This window comes from Corvus moneduloides, chromosome 3, assembly GCF_009650955.1.
Source record: "Corvus moneduloides isolate bCorMon1 chromosome 3, bCorMon1.pri, whole genome shotgun sequence".
NCBI lineage: Eukaryota > Metazoa > Chordata > Aves > Passeriformes > Corvidae > Corvus > Corvus moneduloides.
Genome location: NC_045478.1, coordinates 34,309,854 through 34,332,966, shown reverse-complemented (window position 1 = coordinate 34,332,966; position 23,113 = coordinate 34,309,854). Strand labels below are relative to the sequence as shown.

Sequence of the window (23,113 nt, the reverse complement as noted above, 5' to 3'; positions counted from 1 at the left end):
AATGCTCACATTGCAAATCACACAGAAGATGGATTTAATTTTTCAAGGGTTTCTGTGAACATCAGATACCTATTTTTCTGTTAATAAACACTTCTTTTTACATATGTACATATACACTTAGCTGTTTAATTTCTGGTGATTGTGACACTGTCGGGTTATCCTAAGACTTCAAACTTTTTGCTAAGGCACGATATGTGGAGTTTCAGCTTTTCAGATAATGAGATTTAAATTCACAAGCACCCTCCTGGTAGTGAGTAGATTAGAATTGCACACGAGCACCTATGCTTTAGACTCAGTATACACACAAATAATTTTGAGAGGTTACTGTTAGTTTTTGTAGAAGAAATCTAAACAAACAATGGGTGGCCATTAAGTACTTTGTAGGCATATTAATTTATGCACTATGAATCCACAATCCTGATTCAAGTATGAGCATCATTTTATCTTGAGTATTTTTTTCTTGAGAATTTATCTCTATTTATATTCTGTACCAGTGTTGTGTTCAGGCACTGGTTTGCTGCTTGGTGCACACCAGAAGTCGTACTTACAGCTCAAACTGAGCTTCTACAAAGTTCATGACTATCCTGGATGACAACATCCTCATTCAGATGTGAAACTTTTGTGTATTCAGGACAGCAGCTGATTTTAGTGACAATTCTTACTTTGCACTGTGCAGTTACCACAGCAAAGACTGAACTTTAGTTTACCTTCCCAAGTCCACTCAAAAGAACTGTTTACAAATTCCAAACAACTGCATGGATTTGCCTGCAAAACCACCAGAACTGGTGACTGCGTACGAATGAAGGCAATGCACCAAGAATACAAGGTTGAGTTTTTACAGCTGAAATAGTATTTTTACTTACTTTATTTAAGTAGGAAAGAAAAATAAAGAAGAAACCTAAAATGTGGCTTTACACAGTAACACTTCAGAAGAAAATGACTTTAAAAATACTTTTTGCAGGGCACTGGAAGTCATCCTTGCCTACAAATGCTAGCTTTTCACTATTGCTCACGTAAGCTAAGAATGCATTAAGAATGCTGATAGCATTCCATTTTTTTCCATTACAAATGTATTTTTGTATGTGTTTGGTGTATTTCCACCTATACTAGTTATCATTAGCCAGATTAAAAAATAAGTAATTTTAAAATGTGTATTATAACAATGATTATTCATGATTGTATTTATCACTCTCAACTATTAATTACCAAATATATTTGCTGGAGGTAAATCTTTCGTATTTCAATAAAACACAATAAAACTATTTACTTGAAAATTTCACAGGGAATTGAATTGGTACTTAATCTTACACTAAAACACAACACGTTACTTTAAAACTGATGTAAAGTTATATCAGAGATAAAAGCCATATGGAAGCAAACAAAACTACATTTTCTAGATAAAGTATGAATTACTTGAATCTTTTTAAATTAAAAAACTACCACTCTGATTTGGCCCTTAAGACAAGAGTGTTCCCTTAGACTCTAAGGGGAAAACAAACAAACAAACAAACCCCCACAAAAGCAATACCACATCTCCATCCCAAACATAAAGCTTGCCACACAGCGTACACCCCCAAAGCCAGAGAGTTGGTGTCACTAGTCACTGACTGACACAATCTAAAATTAAAAGGCTGCAGAGTACACAGCATAGAAAATGGCTGACATATTGAAAATGATAGCAATAAATGTTAAAAAAGAAGCAGTAATAAAAGTAAAAAGATACTTGTTTCAAAATGAGATTAAGTGTGAGATTTGAGATAACAAAATGAGAATTTTTTAATACCAGAATGTTATTTTGGAGGAACACTTACCTTAGAAAATAAAGACAAAATATTTACTAGAATAAAGCTTTAAAAAGTAGCTTTAAGCACCAAAAATATCTGATAGAAAAGCAGTAGACAGTACCAGCAAAGGAATAATTTCATCTTTCTCATAACTTAATTAACTCTTATGCTTTTTGAAACACAAAATGGTAAGAAGATACAAGTGAGATTTCAACACAGAATGTGTTTATTTTTTATTTTTAATTTTCAGTACAGTATGAGGAGGTCATTTAAGTACTTTAAATAAAGATTTTTTGAGAAAAACCCAGAGGATTCAACTAGGTAAAGGAAAACACAATCTTATCAGTGGATAAAAGACAAGTATAGAATGACCTTAGGATCTTAAAAGTAGCATTCTCAAGAAAATGCATATTCCTGGGTCACCTAGTCAGAAATGTAGCCTAGTGTGGTGATTCTCTTCCTCTCCTTTGTTTTGTGGAGCATTTTAGGCAGATCTCAACTATAATGGACAGCTTCACTGACAGGCAGGAAGAATTTTTTTTTTTTTTTAATCAAACACATAGGGAACCAAGCCAGTGTTTTTTAAAACCCAAATTATAATTTTCTCTATAACTGTAGATGAGAAGGGCATTAGGTCATCCTACAGTCCTAAAGATCAACCCCCTTGCCTCCTTTCATATTTCCTCTCCAAATCAACCAACTGTGTAATTATCTGGCACGGTACGAGGGACCACGGAAACAACTGGTAAGCAGCTAAATATTGCCAGACATGTAAAAAAATTAAACAATCTGAAACTAACTGCAAATTAACGTTGTTGCACAAAAAGGTAAAACTAAGAGCAGAAGCTGCTTTTGGTGTGTAGTAAAAAAAGGGGGAAAAAAAGCAGCCTGCTACTGTGCAAACTAGAATACCCTGATTTCTGGAATGCATCTTCTGCTTCCCTCAGGCATACTGCTGGAGCAGTGCAGAGAGGTGGGAACATCTCATTTGAGATGTCCAGCCACCAGACCCTCTTACTCTATTTACAAGTCCATTTTATTTTCATGATAGCTCCTATCTGTTAGTAGTTTAGTAAACAAAAATTTCCATATACTCCAGTCTGAAGAATAAATTTTCTTTCTGATGCCAGTCAAGGAAATCCTGACATAACTAAAGGAGATTAAAGATTGGAAAAATTCAGTTAATTTAAAGTTCCCTGCGGGTATGTTTACACACATACATACTAAAGTATTTAAGCACATATTTGTGTATATACCTACACATACACTTAAGCATTTGAGGTTCTTTGCTTACTATGTTCAGTCTCATAAAATCCATGGATTTTTAAAGATATATACACTGAGATGGAATGTGTTAAGTCAAGCAGCTAAACCCAGACAGAAATAAACACAGGTCAGGCCAGTGATTTTTATTACTTGGATCACATGAGCAAGCACAGCTGCTTGCGGTGCTAAGTGTCCAGGGACTGGAAGTTGTGACATTTTGGTTCCAATGCAGTAACACATTAAACCAGTAACCTAAATTACATAAGCTGCACCTTTAAATTCATGCAACACTGTACAGGTTTGCACACTACTTTCCAGCCAGCAGTCTGATGCACTTCTCCTTGCATCTTCCAGCAAAAAAAGCCTGTTTCAGTGAAGAATTTGGGTAAAATGAAAACTATTTTCTTGTTTGCAATCACATGACCAGGAAGTAGAGTGGAACTGCAGTGGAAGCTGAGATTCCCTGATGCAGTGGGTGTGTAGAGAGTTAACTACCACTTGAGTATCTCCACATTATTCCAGTAAGGAGTGCATTTATAACAAGCAGACTGTGGCATGCAACCACAGTCTAAGGTCAGCAAGGAGCTTTCTCCGTGCTACAGAACCACACCTCTTGAAAATTAAGTATATTTATGCATTTAAAAACTAAAGTTTCCAAGAGGTTTCATGCTGAGTAAAGAGTGAGGAAATTATTTTATACTGTATGCAAACTCTGTCAGTTAAAAAGGGGTAGAATTCATTTTTAAATCAAGCTACATAATTGGACATCAAGCTACTTGTATTTTGAATTTCTATCAGAGAGATAACAAATGGTCATGTTTAATTTGTTGAAATAATGGCCAGCAAGGTAAAGCAATGTTCACGTAAGTGAAAGAGCTGTGTCTTAAAACTGTATGAAATTAATGATTCCCACCCACAAAAACTCCCCAAACAAACTGCTTAATAAGGGAACTGTTACAAGCTATGAAACTTGACAAAGGAGATGAATATAAAGCTCAGCATCCAAATCACTATGATATTCCAGTACACTAAAAATTGTAGCTATTTCATCAGCACATAGTATTAAGATGCATTATGTTATTGGACCAATTTTTTACACAGTCTAACAAAAAGTACAGACCTTGTATATCTCGTTACAATTAAAATAAAGAGAATTTCTGAGGCTCAGGCCTCAATATTCAGTTAAGTTATACTGCCGGCAAAAAGCTGAACATATTTCCCTTGATGCTATCCTTAATCTTATATACCTTCAGATATAAGGCTTGGACAAATTTGTGTAATATATTGAAATTATACTACTTGGCTAAACAAACTGTCCAAGAATTGCTAACAGAAATGTGGTCAGAAAAACAAAGTCTAAAGCAGATTTGTACTTAAAGAGAAAAAAAAAAAGAATTTATGAGAGAAGTGGTATAAGCCCTAATGAGCAGTACATTCTTTGAGGACCTCCAATATTACATTATATTGACATACATGAATGCTCTTCTTGGAATGCACAGAAAACCATTTCTCTTAAACTACGACAGAGAATGCATTAAATAAGAGTTTATGGGGATCTCAAGTTTAGGAGGATTTCCCATCAGGTTCTGGAAAAACAAAAATCATTAAATACAGACACTAACCAGTTTGCAAATCAGGACATAAAATGTCTCAGATTTATATAAAAGTATACTCTGACTTCACCGTAACAGAAGTCAAAGCTAAGGCCTCCCAATTCCAGTTATTCGAAACAGCATATTCTCTTTACTAGGCCACCACTTGAAGCCAACTATTCAGTGTTTTAAAGAAGGAATCTTACAAAAAAGTGGTTGCAGTGCAGTTCTTTGCAATAGGTACCCAAGAACAGACAGATTGCTTAGAAGTGTTAAGAGTTATAACAGAAACTGTTTAAGAAAATGCAACATATAAACAAAATGCAACAAACTACACTGACTGGAGTTTCTTCAAGGTCCTCATACCTAGTAAAGTTCACTACACAAATTAAACATCATGAAGTACAAATGAACAAACCACATGATTAATAAAATCTGTTCACTTTATATTAAACATCTACTCTGATTATAGAATGTTTACGCCCTCTGTAGCACAGAGGGGCTCTTCCCTTTGTATCGTGGGCAAGGCTCTCATCCGAACACTCCTGTGCCAAATGCCGTTATTTCAACAGGTTCTGCAGCATCGCCGTAGCGTAGGTAGGGCGAGCTTGCCTGCTTGCAATTGCGTTTTGGAGATACTGGATACCTCCACAGCGCTCCCAAATTTCTTCAAACTGTCTTGGTAAAATTTCAGCACCTCGCTTTCGGGTTAAGCCAGTCTCTTCAAGATTAAGCTCACACATATCCATATCATCCTTACCTGAAATGGTAAAGTGAGAAAGAAAACATTTTTTACATCATTCAAGGGTCCCATTAATAAAGATTAGACCTTTGTCAATTACATTTCCTCTCTGTAGCTCTGGTTTGCTAGTAGACTTCATAGTTTATGAGGAAGTCCTCAGATACAGCTATCTTCCGGTTTGCTGGCTTTTTGTTACACAGAGAACACTAAAGCAGTATAGGAATAAACTGGTATCAGATGGTGCAATTGACAAAGTTGTGCTTATACACCAAGCAAAAATGAATAAAGCAAAGAAGCTAAAAATTCATCACCTTGGTATATTCTTCTGAAACCCACTACAGGATGACAACTGCATTTGGATTACATATACTTTCAATTTCAGGCCACTTCACAGTGAACTGCTTTACTATTTGTTTAAATGTAGCAAAGCAACTAAGAATTCCAGACTTTGGATCAAGTAGCTAATCTGCCAGCCTACCACCCAAAACAAACATTGTTTACCAAATGGGACCAACACAGACAATCCAATGAAATGATAGGTGTAGCTCACACACTAAATTGTAATCTTATTTTTAACAGGTGATCATGACAGCAGTGCTACTTTTAGCTATGGGCTTTGGCACTGAACAGTGACAGTTGGTACAAGGAATTCTACTTAAAATAATTTGCAGAAAACAAACTTTTGTTGCTAGTAAAGCATAATTCCGAAGTGAAACAAATTGGTTATGGCCTTTTCCTCAGTCTCTAAGTTAAATACAAAGACTCAAAACACAGAACCATAAGCAGCATGTCTCCTGTGTTTTCTCCCCTGCTCATTATCCTCCAGAAAACGTGGATACATTTCACTACTAGATAAATCTCTACCTATTCATTGCAAATTTATTTTAAATGTTTTAGATTAAAAAACTATTCTCCCATATTAGGTAACATAAATAGGGTAAAAGCATCAGCTCGCTAATAGCCCCATGCTATGGAAAGACAATGTAACATATGCACAAATTGTTTTGATACAAACTGCTTGTAATTCTTCACAGCTAACTAAAAAACCGTACAATGATAAGTAGACCTTTTCTGACTTCTGCAATGCCCAATCAAAGTATTGGAAATGATAGTGCATATTGTAATCAAAGCTAGATCAAGGTTGCTATCACCTTTCCCAGATAAATTGTGATGTTTTATCTTCACGCTGTCTCCAGTTCAATGAGTAGTCTGAGGACTCCTAATAATAAAACCCTTTATAATTGTATTCCCACTATGTCTATGGCTTCCCAAATTGAAGTATGTAAAACATGTAGCCAGTTACATCTACAAATGATACATCTTAAACATTCGGCCACCATCAACAGCAGTGCCAAATACTCAAATCCTGCCCAGATAAGAACTGGAGGGAAAAAAAAAAGAAAAACTTGTAACCTTAGCCTCTTTTTCTAAGGTTCGTTATCAACCCTGAACCTTTTCAAAGTTCCAATTATGCTTTCAATGCCTACCCGCTACAAGCAGAATGGGTGCCTTGTCAGGGTGAAGCTCCATCTGCCGAGCAATCCAGGGCCCATCAAAGTGTGCATACCACCAGCCCTTCTTCTTGTTCTGGGGGTCTTTGTACTGGTCTGCAGGGCGGATGAAGGGAATGCGGAAGTAGCGCTGTTGTCTGTTTATTTCAATCTCTTGTTGTCTGCCTGGTAGCTGGGCTGTGGGGTTCTGTTGGGCTATCATACAAAAAATTCCCCCAAAAATAAGCAAACAAAACAATTAGAAAACAAGAAAGCCATAATACTTGCTTTATTAATCAGCAAATTAGACAACAAGCAAACAAAACAACAAAACAAACAAGAAAACAAATAAACTCCTGCCAAAACTCAAGAGATTCTCTCTGAATTCAAGGTTATCTAAGTCTCAGCAAACCTAAAAAGTACTCCCATCTCACATAATGTGCATTCTGTTAATCACAACAGCTAGAACAGTGGTCAGAAAAGGCTCATGTTAACTACTGTATCTCCATGTTGCTGAATGGCATGTTTAGACAAAACAAAGTAAATAAAATAACGCATTCTGCTTTAAATCAATATGCAAGGTAAAACTTCCCATATAACATTTCTTACCAACCAGAAACATTTATCATTAATTGCTTTAGGTCAGTCCATTTCTTTGTAAAAAACAAGGTCACAGTGCACAGAAGCATTTTCAGTTACAAGCATACAAAGCATCACTTGATAATGTTTGACAGTCAACACAAAAGGATACTGTTAGAAATTACTAATTTGTTAATAGGAATGTTGACAATAAATACTGCTTATTACAAGGCTGCCACCAAACAATTTTCTGCCTAGACTTCTGTATGTCAAAATCTCCCATTAGAGCTAATTTCTGGCTGCTTTCTTTTTTCAAGGAATTCTTTATTTCAGACCAACTGACTTTATTTCAGATCAACTGACCAAACTTCTAAAGGAGAAAGTTACATGAAATTTTTTCAAGCTTCATACATGTTTTTGGTAAATATTTTCCATACACAGTTTTGGACTGAGTTCCACATATTTCAGACTCTGGAGAGAAACTTGCTTTCAAATAAAAGCACATACTCTCTACATTAATTTATCAAATGATCAACCTTCTTAACCTTACATATACACTATCATAATTAGTTTTAAATACTAAATGCTCTTAAAGGCAAAATCTTTTCCTTTAATGACTGCCCAAACGTTTGTGACTGATCTTGTTTTAGTGGTTTACCCCACTGTTACAAATACCCTCTTTAAGAACCTTTACCATCTCTACAAAAGAAAATCAGTATTAACAGTTGCATGTTTCAGCATAAAAGGTAATTAAAGTGAATTCCAATTTTTTCCTTGTCTGTTCAGCAACAAAGGTAAGTTTTGAGCTCATATTTAATATTATGAAAAATGACAATCACTTTTACTAATGTATTTTTACAGTCATGAACAGGACTAATACAGACTAATACAACTGCACCTTGAAATTTCTTCTCTTTAGATTCAAGCAAAAATAGTTTTTCTAAACTTGAAGAGCAGAACCTTGAAAACCCCCATGTGTTACACAAATCAAATCTCCTTTTTTTTATGTATGCAGAAACAATAAACATAGAAGAAAAAAACACAGATTTTAACAGGTGAATGCTACTTTTATATATCAACTCTGATAAAACACATACCTTACAGGGAGACAGAGTTTATAAAAAACTAATTCTATTTTCTACAAATTATCTGAACATTTATCCCAGCAGATCAGTGCTTTAATATTGTCAAATACTTTTGGCACTGCAATGGTAATTGCTAAGGCTCATTTCTACCCCTAAGCATATCTAAATCCAAGGGCAAATCTAGAGGACAGGAATGCTAAGCCGCCAATGTAGCCTCTACTCAGGGCTACAGAACTGTAGAGAACTTCTTTATTCAGAAGAAACCATCACCTGAATGTTAGTTTGTGTGCTAGGAAAACAGTTGTTATATTAAGTTGATTCCAGAGTTTTGCTACAACAAAAAGCCATGTGCAGACAATAAAAAAAAAAAGTTAGAACAAGAATGTTATTTCATGGGGGGTGTGGAAAAACACAGGAGATTATACCTTCCAAAAATTTACATAAGAAGGTTATTTCACTCTCCCTTCCCATGACTCCTCAAATGGGTAGGATTTCATGAAGACAAGTACATTTGTAAATTACTAGAATAATGTGTAAGTACTATCAGATGAATAACACTGTCGAATTGTAATTTTTTTTTTATTTTACTATTAACTTCTATGTACTTGTGTAGCAAAACACTGGATCAATCAATGTTAGTATAGAGCTCTCAAGCGTTCCTATTCTTCAAAGTTAGCTTAAACAACCATCTCCTCACTTACTTGAGTTGCTCAAAAATGGTGCAAAATCTGTGAACAAATATTACATGTTGAACAAAACACAAAAGTGCTGATCCTTTATAAGTTATGGTTTCATTACTTCAACATTTTTCACCAATGCTGATGACAGACAAATGGGAATTCTAGTTACAAAATAAACACAGATTCTAAGTATTTCTACTCATTTTCTACTTCTATTTTCATTAGGATTTAACCTTGAAATTAATCACTTCAATAATTTGCGATGCCTGTTACAAAGCCTCAGTGGTATACATGCTAAGCACAGACTGCTGTGACAAATCTGCTAGTTAATTAATGTAGTACTTTTCATTTTTGACATTTCTGCTAGAAAAAAAACTTCCAGACCTCTGTCAATACCAAACCTGTCTATTCCAACAATAATATATCAATCAGTGTGTAGCTTCTATACTGAATGCATGAATTTAATTAAGGATACTTATAAAATTACATTAAAGGATACTGTAAAATTACATTAAATCACTGAAGAAATGGAAAGAATAAACTACATCATTTGAAGCACACATCCACTGACACCAGAAAGACTTTTAGCTTAAACACCTAAGAAATCAGAATTCCTTCTTACTACCTTTTCAGATCACTATAATATATATATGTGAAATGCCCACGTAGTATAATTATTTGCAATAGGAAGAATTATACTGACATGAAGAGTCTCTAAAGGTCACTATCATTTTCTTCTGAACTGCATGGTCCTCTTATTCAGAAATATGATGCCATATTTCAATAGAGGTAAAAAAATGCAATGAAAAACACTGAAAAGAACGCAGCAAATGTCTGAATAAATGAGATGAGAACATGAATATTCCCACCTTTGTGTGCAAAAATCCAAAGATCATCTGCTGTGTGATACTTCCCATCAGCAATACTGTGTATGAATATTTTACCCATTTAACTCCAGAGAGAACTTGCGAGCTCAAATTCAAAGCAATTTACCACTTTGCAGAAGTGCTTCAAATGTCTTTTCCTGCCATTTCAGTCACAAGCTTTCTTAAGCACCACCACATTTCAGACACAAGGACCTATTCTTTGATAATATCTTCTCCAGGGGTCCAGATTTCACCTGCCACATATCCATACTAAAGTTCCCTGAAAACCTCAAACTCAGGTAATGCTCAAGCAATGCATAACTCAAGTAAATGAATCAAGAGGAAAGGAGATGCCTTTGTACATGGGCTGAGAGTACATAGGGCACCTGCATACTCTGAGATCTTCATTCTCCATGTCCCACGACAATGCCTTAATCTCAGGCTCATGTGACTTTGGGGAGAGCACTTTCTCCCCATCTTCCCCTTCCTTTGTCTCTCCCATGAACTGTGTGGCAGGAACACAAATATCACGGAACCAGAAGACAGCAGGAATGATCTGATTAAATCATTCCATGCATTTACTGTGATTCTTTAAATTTCTTAGATTCCTTTTATAACAGACAATCACTGGACTTTGAGGAGGGATGTTGGGAAAAGAGTAACAGTCCACTCTGTTAATATCACTCCAGAAGCTGGATACGGCATTTTCAGGTCTGGCAGTAAAACTCCTACACTTTCTTGATGCATGTGAAAGGCAGTAACTCTGATTAGTGTGTTGCTTTGACAATGAAGACCCATCTGTGAAATCAGTAGAATGAGGGTTTAAATAGAAAGCAGGGTCTACGCAAGGTTTGCCACCCCATGAGCCAAAATTGCAGTATCAACACTCAGGGAATTTTTAAAAGAGGATGTAACATGATGTATGTAAGCAGTGATGTAAAAAACAGAATTATTATTAGCACCTTTTAAACTTATCTACATCTGTGTCTACATAGCTATATATTATGAAATAATAAAGTAGCACAGCAATGAACATTTAACAAAAATGCCAGCAACTGCATCAGTAGATCAAGAGCTCTTTTTAACAGATGTCAGCTGGATGTGAGAAAAGGTTTTAACAGAGAGCTGTTCAGCACAAGTAGCTGAGTCTACCAAAAGAATTTTAATTTCTCTGAAGAATTTGCCAGTTTCAATCTTTCCAAAATATTTACTTTAAATCAACATAAAAACACTCTTAAAAATTCCAAGTTTCTTCAACCTAGCAAACCAAAAATTCATTCTAGAAATGTTTTCTTTAGAATATTATCAGAAAAATTATTATAAGTACAAAATTATCTCTCCTCACCATAGTCTGTGACTGATTTGGGAGCACGCTGTTCTGTTTCTGCATTGCGTTTCTTATTCTTGGATTTCCAAGCATGATACACCTTTAGCCTTCGGTGGAACTCTTCTCTGCAAGCTGCCAAGAGTTCAATATCTATCCCAAAAAAAGGAGAAGGAGAAGGCATGAGTGAGAAAAGTCAGAAGAATTATTTATTAAATGCTTTTCTATATTGATAGATACATGATTTGCGATCAAGCAGTAACACTAATACGCTACAATGTAATATATAAAACCCTCATTCTCTGCAGCACAGGGCCTGTGTTTAATGGCCCAGAAAGTCCCTCAGAGTTTGATGTATCCTTTTCTGCTTTAAGGCAGTCCCCAAAGTAGCTGTTGTACTGGGACATTTGGAGCAGTGAAATGCTACAAATATTTCTGTTGACAGGATCAAAACACAAGTAGAACAGAAACAATAAAAAAAAAATAAAATTGCACCACTGAACTTTATTTCTGCAACGGAAAATAAAGAAAAACAGCAATTTGACTGCTCAGATTTGCATTCTTTTTTACCTATTCTAATTTTTCTGAATTTCATTATACTGAGAGACTGAATGATGACAAGGCTTTTTCATTAGTCATCTAAAAGTATCCAAGTTGGCTTGAACTCCAAGCCTACACAGACTGCACCACCTATATAGCTGAAAATGTTGCTCTAGTCTTGCATATGTAAAAACAGTAAAAGAGGTAGAATTTGTTTCCAATTTCTACATCCAGGAAGAAATTCTGAGTGATCTTAAATAAGAAATTAACCACCTGCTTTCAATAGGAAGCAGGAAGAAACAGTAATATCTAAAAAAGGAATAATTCTTATCTGTTTCTATCTTCATAGCATTGAGGGTAAAGTGATTAATGCCCACTGTAAGCTTGCCAAAAGAAGTTACACATTTTGAAAATTAAAGAATGACATGAATATCTAAGACAGAAAATATTTTTACACTGTATTTTACATGACATTTTTGCTTTCTTTGTGATCTGGTGACAGCAAAAAGCGATAATAAAAATTTCTTAGAACATGCAAATTCTAGATAAAGCATAATAACTATTATTCCCTCTGTGTAAGTATATCAAACTGAGTGAACGTAATTAAGAAGTTACAACATGTATTTTATGGCCCAAGCAGTTTAATATCATAAATATATAATACCTACAAGACATAACAATGGAAATTCTGTTTCTTTAATATGGAAACAGCTTCATGTATTGTTCTTTTGGGGGTAAGAGAACTCTTTGTAAATAATTTTTTATTCACTAATTTAAATAAAATCTTTTTCTTTGTTATAGGAAGAAAGTAACACCTTTCATATAACTACAACTTGAACTCTTTCGCAAATCCGAAAAAACCACTTACCACAGGATGTGTTGATTGTATCACGAAGCTCTGCATATTTCCACTTACTGAGATCATGCTTCTTAGTACCAGCAGCAGCTTTTGTGGCTTGCACTGCAGGACCCCTACAATTGTTTTAAAAATATATATGTTTTTTTTCTCAAGTATTAAACAGGAATTGTTTTAAGAAGAGGAAGAGAGCCCATGATCAACAATGCATCATATGCTTATTACCATGCAGACCAGTAGCAGACGGACTGAATTCTAAGGCAAAATACCACATTATTTTCAAGATGTTCAAATTATTAAGAGAAAATGAAAATATATTTTATGCACAAAATCATATCGTAATCTGACTGGTCTCCTAGAGATTAAAAGGAATTGTCATTAATACTGTTCATGTATGAAAAGACACATAGTCTATCTCATCCCACACTGATGTACATTTTACTTAGTGCCGACCAAGACGCAGAAAACAAAGACTGACCATAGACATTTTTAGTTCCATTCAAAAAACAGACAAGGAAAACTATTTCTGAAGTAGAAAATGGAAGAAAAGGCCTTTCCTCTTCTATTTAAAATTGGTCTAGGACAAAATCCTTGTTCCAAAGCTTGAGAAAATAGTCTCTTTGACAAATACCTAACTTAAGATAAGAAACCAAATTAATTCTATATTCACTGTACAGTGGCTACCTGATAACAGCAATATTTATTCTGGGGTTGGGGGTGATGATACTGATCACCAAGAAATACCACGGTAAAAAAGACCACTTTTTTACTGACCAGTAAAAAAGAGACTCATCCAAACCTCGTGTTTTCCAAAGGCAAAAAGACTTCACCATGTAGGTAATACACAAGTAAGTCAACAGCAAATGCAAGTGAGAAATTATTACTAAAATCTCAATAATCTTTAAGAAAATGTAAAGGTTTCCATGTACAAAATGAACATTACATGTAAAGATACGCCTGAATTTACTTTTTTTCCCAAGAAGTATGGTACGGATAAGTGGAAGAACCCTCCCTCGGGAATGGCAAACTTCCTGTGGATTATTTGCCTGTAAAGTAAGTTCAAAACATTGCAACTTTCAGTGGCGATCTGCACACCTTTTAAACACTAAGGAATTCAAGAACAGACACATGATTTTACCAACCTCTGCTCAGGACTAAGAACATAAATTGAATTATTTCAGGATCTGAGTGAATTTGTTCAAAAGAAACTAAATCGTTAACAGGGTAGCAAAGTTCTTGATGCAAGAAGATGAAACCAGGCCTTTTCATTGGAAGGTCTGTTTGTGCAGTAATATCTCTATGGGACAGGCACATTATTACAATAGGTATAATCTAGTGAATATTATTTTAACATTTATTTTTCCATGAAGGTCTCATGTGGTACTGCAAAGTTTTATGTTTATTTTCCTTTTTTAATTACTAGATTATAAATAACTATTATTACCTGAAATTTTTCTTTATGCAGATACAGCAGTTTTGAAAGCAGAGATAACAAATGCAATTTAAATTTCATTGAATAAACCAAACGTTCTTCTTAACTGAACCATCTCTTCAGTATAATTAAAACTACAGAACCTTACTGTTGCAGTAGCAGCTTAATGCCTACTCACACTACTAATCCGAGTCCATACACAGCTTCCAGTTAGAGTATGTGAGAAGTTCGACTTAAAAACGGACTCTCACTTAGCACTGAGTGTAAAACAAAAAAACAAACTCCTTCAAAATATATACTTCAATATTTTGTTATTATTGGCATTTCCTGTAGGACATTAAGGATTGCTGATAAATAATTTCCGCTGCCTGGTGTCTAACCTTCTTGAACCTAATTTGACAAATCCTAAGGATTTTCCTTATTTAACAACACTACCCACCACTCTAAGAGTTTGCTACCTAATTCCGAGCAGCAGAACTAGGCTGTACGATCTCTAGTTAAACTAGTAATCTTTAAGAATGCTAATCCAATTGACTGGCTTAGTCTTTCTATTAGGGTACTACTCTGCACTCTGAAGATCACTTACTTGTTTTCTACATGACTTTAAGCATAACAGTCTGGCAGTAAGAGGAGCATCACACTTGACATTCAATCTTCACTGCTCCATATGAGAGTTATGTATCATAAACAGTATTTTCAGACTAAAAATACAAAAGATCGGTCTCATGTCAAAAGTTTCCAGCGTATGAAAAGTGAGACAAATTTAGTTAAACAAGCACGTAGTAAGAGGTATTTCATTTTGAATTCCACAAAAACACAGAGCCTCTGATTTTGCCTCAAAGTTTTGCCATTTTTTAGTACATTAAAAATTGGCCACTGTCATTGAAACTGTGTCACTCACTATACGCAATACAACTTTAAATTGACATGCTACTTTAATTACGCACAATGTGGTTTATTCCTATTCTTAAAATAACACCGCAGGAAAAAAATTTAGTTACCAGCTGCATTCCAATTATCCATGCTACCACTAGAAAACCCATCAAACATGTGAGAATGATCATCTTCAGACTATATATACATAGCTTAGTAACTTGTTTAATAACAGATTCACTTTTAAAAATTCTAAACAATTTTTCGTCTTCTGTAAGCTACATAAAATCAATGTCTGATGTAATTTCTGCCCTTAAGTTGCAGAAAACACTTTCTAATTACTTGCTGATATGGAAGACAATCATAAAAATTCCTTTGAACAGAGAATTAGTATTTTACCAACTACTATATTCAGACCAACACCTGCATTTATTTTTCCTTCTTCACTGTGCATAAAATCTTCCATTACCATTCAAGAAATCTCAGAAGAAATTCAAGAAAACTGTCTGGAAATCTTAAGAGGGTTTTTAATATGCTCTTACCATGGTAATTTTCAAAACTGCTTTTATTTTATGGGAACTCTAATTTGAATATTTTCTTACTAGAAGCCCAAACAGTTACATTAGTATTAAATAATTTCATTAACTCTGTGCTGAATCTGTAGAAATATGCCTTTAAAAGATGTGGAGCCTTGTGTTCTATTATCACATAGGTGAAAAGAGAAGAAAGCTAGGAAAACTTTAACAAAATTACACAAAATAACGGAGTAGGTGAACTATTTTTATTCTTTTTTAATATAATCAATTAAAATAGCTGAAAAATAATTGGTGAAAAAAAGAATATTGGTAAAGGAAATTTACCTGAAAGATATAATTTGTGTATCTTCTTATCACTTAAGTAAAACCAGATTCCATTACTTTTAATTCCATAATAATTCAACCCACTTCATGTGTGATTTGTTTTTATAAAATGATTGATTCACTGGTATTATATCTCCTCACCTACCTAGACAATATTGCTGACATTTCAGTGGCCATTTGTTCCCTACAAGAAAATTGGTAAATGAGCATAAACCAAATATATTGATATAAAAACAGCCTTTATAACTGTGAAAGTCTCTTGACAATCAAACTGAAGTTAAATGAAGTGCACAGGAAATGGCTACGTATTTTAAATTATTTCCATACACACACACACATATATATATACATATATACACATACACACACACACACACAGAGTCCTGATTCTGTAAAGAGCAATAAATCACACAGGGCAGTGAAAAATGGATGGTATGTGAACAACTTTACAACAATTATATAATAATTTTTGAATATATATTATTAGGTATATTTGATTATTAAAGGGTTTATTAGACATAAGCAAAGTAGTGAATATAAGGTATTACAAACTGATTTAGACATTCCAGATGCATACTAATAAAGATTACGCTGGGGTATTAGTATATAAGAGGACAATATCAATTTCTTTTGATTAATTAGTGTGGCTTTTATCTATTAAAGCATTCAAATGGAAAAAAATGCCATACGCAGTCATTTGTGGCTTTGTTCCATTGGCTCTGCAAATAGAAGACATTTATGTTAGACAGACTACTGCCTAGTTAATAGTCCAATAATCTGAAGTGAGAAAAGGTGGGTCATAGCATTTCCTGCTCTCTCACATCTTCTTTATTATCTTATGAATTTTTTTATTATTATTTTTTGACTGATTATATAGACCTTTTTTCCACCCCAACTTTTGCATTCAATGATGACTGAAATTACAATCTAGAAAAAAAATGCACAAGTGAAAACTTCCACCAGCCTTTCTTCCCTGTCTGATCTTTCAAAATCAGACTTTGAGACATGCTACTCATGTATTTCATGCTTGGATAAGCGTATCACAAGAAATAGCAGCAATCCTCCTGTAGCTACTCTGGGAACAGGACAGATGCTCTTCCTGCAAGCTGTGGACAGACACTGAGTCTATCGGCTATACTGGAAACCCACAGGTGGACACACGTAGCACTAAACATGCTACAAATTAGGACTTTTCTGGATTGTTCTGATGCAACACCCAGAACATATACACTCACAACACTCTCTGAGACTAGCTTCTTTTGGTGTTATATGCCATACTGTATGTTTCAATAAGCCACAGGAAAACACTGCCCAGTTGAAAGCACATACCTATTATTTAAATTATTTTTTTCCTTGAGTGCTAAGCACTACTGTTAATTTACCCCCAGGTGCAGTAAATCAATTATTACACATCCTTTCAAACTGCGGACGAGTAGTAAAATTGGATAAAGCTAGGCAAGGTCCAGCAGATCCAGCACAGAATAAGCATGAATGAAAATGCTGAATCTGCTACCAGAACAACCAACTTTTCTTCTTAACAGAAGCCAACAAATAGATTTTTCAAGGAAACTGCTAATACTTACACACCCTGAAATACCTATGAAAGCTAACGGTGAATGCAGCAAGGTATTGAGGAGAAAAAAAATAAAGTAGAGGCTAGTCATGTTCAAATATGACAACACTAAAGTGTCACATCTTCCTTAAAAATAAGCACATAAAATCCCCTTTTTCTTACTCGTTTTACTCCACAGTTAGCACCATACAATGGAAAATACCCTTTTATTCATGCCAATATGTGAGCATGAAAACCATTTTTTATAAAACTGTGTGAAAACACTGCAGAACCAGCACACTGCATGAATTCAGTACAAAGTCATACATGCTTTATCTTACTACAGCAAAATTTAACAGAAAAGGTATATATACTAATATAAAAGTAAATTATTTTAGTGCATCACATATATGTAATATGTCAGCCTCAAATGTGGAAGATGGCAGACTAGAACTTCTTTAGACTCTGGTAAAATTTTGATTGGCATTATATAAAATAAGCCCGAAGCATTTACTATTTAATTATTAAATTGTGTATTTTGTTTTAACCAATAGTTTTAATTTCACTGAATTTCCATAGCTCCTACCTTTAAGCCAACTCCTGAAATTACATGAAAATCTATCCTCTGATTTCAGTAGAATATTCTGGAGTCTGGGGAATGTTTTAGTATTTTGGTTTTAAACAAACCAAAATAAAATCAAATCAAAAATTAAATTAAAAGTATTCTATTCAGGTTTTTAATATGCTTTAAACTATTTGAAGTAGACATTAGAAACAGAAGGGAAAACAATTTGCCAATGAGATAAAAAAAATCTCATGTAAGCAGAAAAATCTATTATTTTTTCTAGATTTAGGCATTATCTTGTTCAAGGAAGGATTTACATCCCTATGCTAACATGTTCAGACGATTCAGCACTCTCCAGCCATTCAGAAGAGTCTTCAATCTCCTACCACTAGCTACACAGCAGAGAGAAACTGGCAGTCAAAGAGTTACAATGACACTTAGTTAGTTCACCATCCATTCTGGGATTACACAAGAAATACCAATGTCAAATCACCTCTGAGCAGTAGGAAACACTCTACTGGAGTGTTAGAGAAACACTCTAATCTGGAGATTAGAGCTTCACTGACAGAAAAGTGAGTGAATTCTCTGAGCTCTTCTTGTCTATTGCCTCCTTTCTTTCATATTTAAGAGAACTCTGCCAGGTCACAACATTAGAGTGACTTTGTGTTTACCTTCAAAGTATTGCACCAAAATCCAGACAGGAAAAGTGGTGAAGCACTGGAAAGGCTGCCCAGGGAAGCTGTGGATGCCCCATCCCTGAAGGTGCTCAAGACCAGGCTGGATGGGGCTCTGATCTACCTGGTTTAGTGGAAGGTGTCCCTGCCCATGGCAGGAGGTTGGAACGAGATCATCTTCAAGGTCCCCTTCCAACACAAACCATTCTGATTCTGTGAATTTGAGCATGTCAGTCTCATCGGAGACAATATCACAGCTACTGTAGAACTGAGGGGAAAACCACAACTATTTCAGTGGAACTGTCTAAAAGTCAGTATTGTACATGGAGGAAAAAAAAAAAAAAACAACACCTATCTCAAGTAGGCATACGGTTATTAAAAGAAAAGTATACATCTAGATAAAATTGGGTAGCAAATGGAACACATCTGGGAGTTTGAAATTCCATACCAGATTTTCTTTCACCCATTTCAACAACAACAAACTGAGTAGTACTAATGAAGTCATGCAATCATGTTCATAGGTACCTTTATGCAACTTGACCAATAAGTACCATTTTTACCGGAACTTCTAAGATGCTTCTAAGGCATCACCTTTTACACATTAAGAGCTGTTGCTTTGTGGACAGGCAGCGAGGTTCTGTATATCAAAAGTTAAACTCCTCTTATGACACATCAAAAATTCACACGAAACAAGACGAACATTTAATTTTTGAACCTGTCTATGTTAGGTATGTTCATTCCACTTGAAAAAATCTTACCAGTCATGACCCAGAAATAACTATTATTTCTGCATTCAAACAGGGCTTCTTGTTTAAAAAAAAAAAAAAAAAATCCCACACTAATTCACTGTACAAATGGAACCATCAAGTCCTAGCGAAGATGTATTTTATTACTACTTACTACTGAAGAAATTCCATTCCCTACTTTAAATGAGTCATAAAAATCAGAATTTAAAGTTTGCCATCCTTGTCAGAACTCAGAAAGAGAACTGCAGTCATAATCACAAGCACCTACAAAATTACTGATGTACCAAGATGCAAAATGAAGAAAGTCTAAGCAAAAGCAATCTATTTCTAACAAATTTCAAAAGTTAATTTGAAAAACATTCTGATACACTTAATAAACACAAAGTTACATAAAAATGACAAGAGCATAGTCTTAAAGGAATCAGGACAGGAAGAAAAAAAAAAACCAAAACCCACAGAGAGGAAAATGTAACTACTTAACTCCGTACCTGCGCAAACCTAAATCAAGCTGAGCTTCATCACTGATGAGTTCTGCCTCGCTCTGGGCAATTCTCATTGCAAGTTCATGGTCACGACGTTCCTGTTCAAGCACTGCCTGGTGCTGGGTTTCCTCCTCTCTTTCTCTAGCTAGCTGAGCCTCAATTTCAGCCTGTTTTAGAATAATACACCTTTAACCTTACCCAGTCAAAACCAAAATGCTACAAAATCAATATTAGAAAAATATGCAAAGTAGTATATTAGCTTTTCAAACCATGTACACTTTACAGAACTGAAAAATTAACACTGTTAGTATTTAGTTTGACCCAAGAAAAATGAAACAGCTACAAACTGAATCTTGGTTTTCATATAGTTTATCAAATCATTATTGTCCACCTCTTCAAATAAAGTGCCAAGTAATTATTACTTATTAAAAAAAAAAAGAAATATTTTGTTCACTATTACAAAAATTAGCCTACAAAAGTTTTTAGAATCATTAAAACTCAAATGAAACAGAGACTATGGTTACTCCTCCACAGCACTAACACAATACATCCTTGATATTCTGCTCTTGGCATTACAGGACTTTGTGTTAGGCACCACACTGCACATAGGTCCGTGGCTCATTTTGAAAAGGGATTAAGACAGACACTGGAATTCTCTGTGGAACTGATCTGGCTTTGAATTTAAGCAAACAGTAAAACTTCCAACTTAGTGCAATGCAGGAGCAATTCAAATACACTGCCTCTGCAGAGCCAAACAACAGCAGCTTACCATAATTACTTCACAAAAAGCCTTGCACGCACAGTAAGTAGAACAGGACCATCCAATTCTTACAAAGGCATGTACACCAAGCTTTAGCAGTGCCTTTATGGGTGTCATAAAGGAAACACAGTTGTTTCCCACTCATCATTGTGAAGTTGCACCACTAAAGCTATACAATTCCACCAGTGACTTCACCCTACGAATCCCATTTTAGATTAGCTGATAAGACCAACCACCAGGAGGAAAGATAATGAGAAATTAACTGTACATGGGAGAATGAAACACCCTACTGGATTATGTATCTGCTTGGATCCAAACCCAGCATTTTTAAGTAAAAGTGTAAATTACATTCTGCATTGCAGATATCCACAGCTCAGAAACAAAGAAACATTGATAAAGACAATCCCTATAGATGTTCTTTTTCTCTTACAACTGCTATCCCAGGTCACCCAAGCAATCTCCAAGAAAAAAGGAAAGAAGGACATAGGGGCCAAACACATCTCAGACTGAGAGTTTGTAATGAAATCAGTAAGATTTGCCATAAATCAAGGCGAAGGGTGGAGGAGTAGGGTTTGAGCCGCATGTATTTAGCGTACACGAATGTAGTCAAAGGGGTTACCAAAGACAGTCCTGCATCCACTCATTATTACCAATATTCTCAAAGTGTTTTCAGTTAAGCAAGTACATGACAGTCCAAGTCCAGATGTGACTTTAGTAAAAGAATGCCAAACTTGCCTGACACGGGACACACACAAAACCTTCAAAGGCTAAGCTAGGATTCTCCAGTGTTGTGTATTTTTAACTTTAAAATAACTTCTAAAACCCTTTAAAAACATATGTACCTCTACTCAGAAGACCTGAAGTTGCTTGAGAACTAGAAATAGGTGATCTGTCTTGGGATGCCCTAAACATGACATTTGCCTTACATTTACTACTGAAGCAACACTGGTGAATGACTCTGAGACACCCATTTATAGAAAGAAGCCATTAGACTCAGTGGAGAACCTAAGCTACAAAAAAGATTTTAAAATAAGTAAATAAATACAACAAAGCAAACAGACAACCCCAAAACCACCACCACAATAACAAAAAATTCCCCAAAGCCACACACAGCTAAAGCATTAACCTGAAGACGCTTTTCTTCCTCTTCCCTCTTTTTTCTCTCTTCCTCTTCTTGTTTTCTCTTTGCCTCAATCTCAGATTTCCTATTACATAAGAGGAGAAGAAAATGAAAACATGTTATTATGATGCAAGTGAACAAGAAACAGTAAGAAATACAAAGTCTCTTTCATAAAACTGAATGGTAATCCAGAAGTCAGTGCAGTTCTGATGACAGGACACTACATGTAAGTCATGAAATTTTTCAAGTTCATCTGTATTTCCAGCTGCATCATATAATTTCTTCCATATGCTCTTTTGACACTTGCCTTATAAATCAGTGGGAAAGGAAATGTTTCAGCACTGCACAGCACACCCGGAATACAATCCAAGTGACTCTCTAAGTGTAAGTGTATCAAAAACAACCTCATTAAAAAGCCTTTCCTGTTTTCTTCTCATTCTATAACCAGCAACTTATTCAAATTCAAGACTCACAGCCGTCTTTCCTCTTCATCCTTCCTTCGTTTTTGTTCTTCCTCTTCACGTCTCTTTCTTTCTTTCTCCATTTCCTCCTGGATGCGTCGTAGCCTCTCTGCTTCATCCTCTTGCTGCTTTTTCTTTTGCAGTGCACTGAGAAGCTGCTCTGAGCTTTTAACTAAAGCATCATATTCTTTCTGTATCTGTTCTCTAGTCATTATAGTGGTCTGCAAAAATAATAAGGGGGGGGATTCTTTTTCATTTGTACTTCACTTTTGAAAACATATACTGAAAAAATATTAAGTGAAATGAGTGAAATGAGATCACTGAGCACTATACTTAAATTGCATACACACTTCAGGGTGGGGAAGCTTGAGTTCATTCTTCCCTTTCTTAGTAAAATCCTGAGGACTCATTACTCTCCTCTCCTATAAAACCATACAAAGTAATCTCCATTTCATCACTTAAATTAAACATGACTTCTTTTCAAAACATGCCTTCATATTTTTTATCTTGCAGTTTTAAGCAACAGAAATTAATTCCTAACATGCTAGGATGGAAGGCCTGCCCATGTGTATTTTGCATTGTGTTCTTCTTTAGTGGCTATTTACAGCCCTGCTTTTATGTTGTAGCATAAAATAGTTTTTCTTAGTATTTCTGCTAGCACTCATAAAAAACAGTGCAATGTGTTGAAACTAACTTTTTCTAAAAAGTTATTAGTAACAAATGACAGGTTGAAAATGCTTCAAAAATCGCCTTTGCTACACACATTTTCAAACTTTATTGATAG

General features: G+C 35.0%; 2 protein-coding genes across 6 annotated transcripts in view; one reads left to right on the top strand and one right to left on the bottom strand.

Annotated features, from left to right (window-relative positions):
- Positions 1-16,230, top strand: part of IMPG1 (interphotoreceptor matrix proteoglycan 1) — a 71,708-nt gene extending 55,478 nt beyond the window's left edge. For both annotated transcript variants that reach the window (XM_032104859.1, XM_032104862.1), the window contains one exon: positions 12,750-16,230. The gene's annotated coding sequence lies outside the window, so the exon portion shown is untranslated. The remainder of the gene's footprint in view (positions 1-12,749) is intronic.
- Positions 1,988-23,113, bottom strand: part of MYO6 (myosin VI) — a 104,854-nt gene continuing 83,728 nt past the window's right edge. Inside the window, exons 26-35 of one of the 4 annotated variants that reach the window (XM_032104850.1) lie at positions 22,342-22,550; positions 21,875-21,953; positions 19,995-20,155; positions 16,659-16,688; positions 16,115-16,153; positions 12,817-12,920; positions 11,430-11,561; positions 9,240-9,266; positions 6,872-7,090; positions 1,988-5,402 (exon numbers count right to left, since the gene is read on the bottom strand). In XM_032104850.1, coding sequence (XP_031960741.1) covers positions 5,203-5,402; positions 6,872-7,090; positions 9,240-9,266; positions 11,430-11,561; positions 12,817-12,920; positions 16,115-16,153; positions 16,659-16,688; positions 19,995-20,155; positions 21,875-21,953; positions 22,342-22,550 — 1,200 coding nt within the window. In that variant the 3' untranslated portion in view covers positions 1,988-5,202. The remainder of the gene's footprint in view (positions 5,403-6,871; positions 7,091-9,239; positions 9,267-11,429; positions 11,562-12,816; positions 12,921-16,114; positions 16,154-16,658; positions 16,689-19,994; positions 20,156-21,874; positions 21,954-22,341; positions 22,551-23,113) is intronic. The other 3 variants (XM_032104851.1, XM_032104852.1, XM_032104853.1) reach the window with 3 other exon arrangements.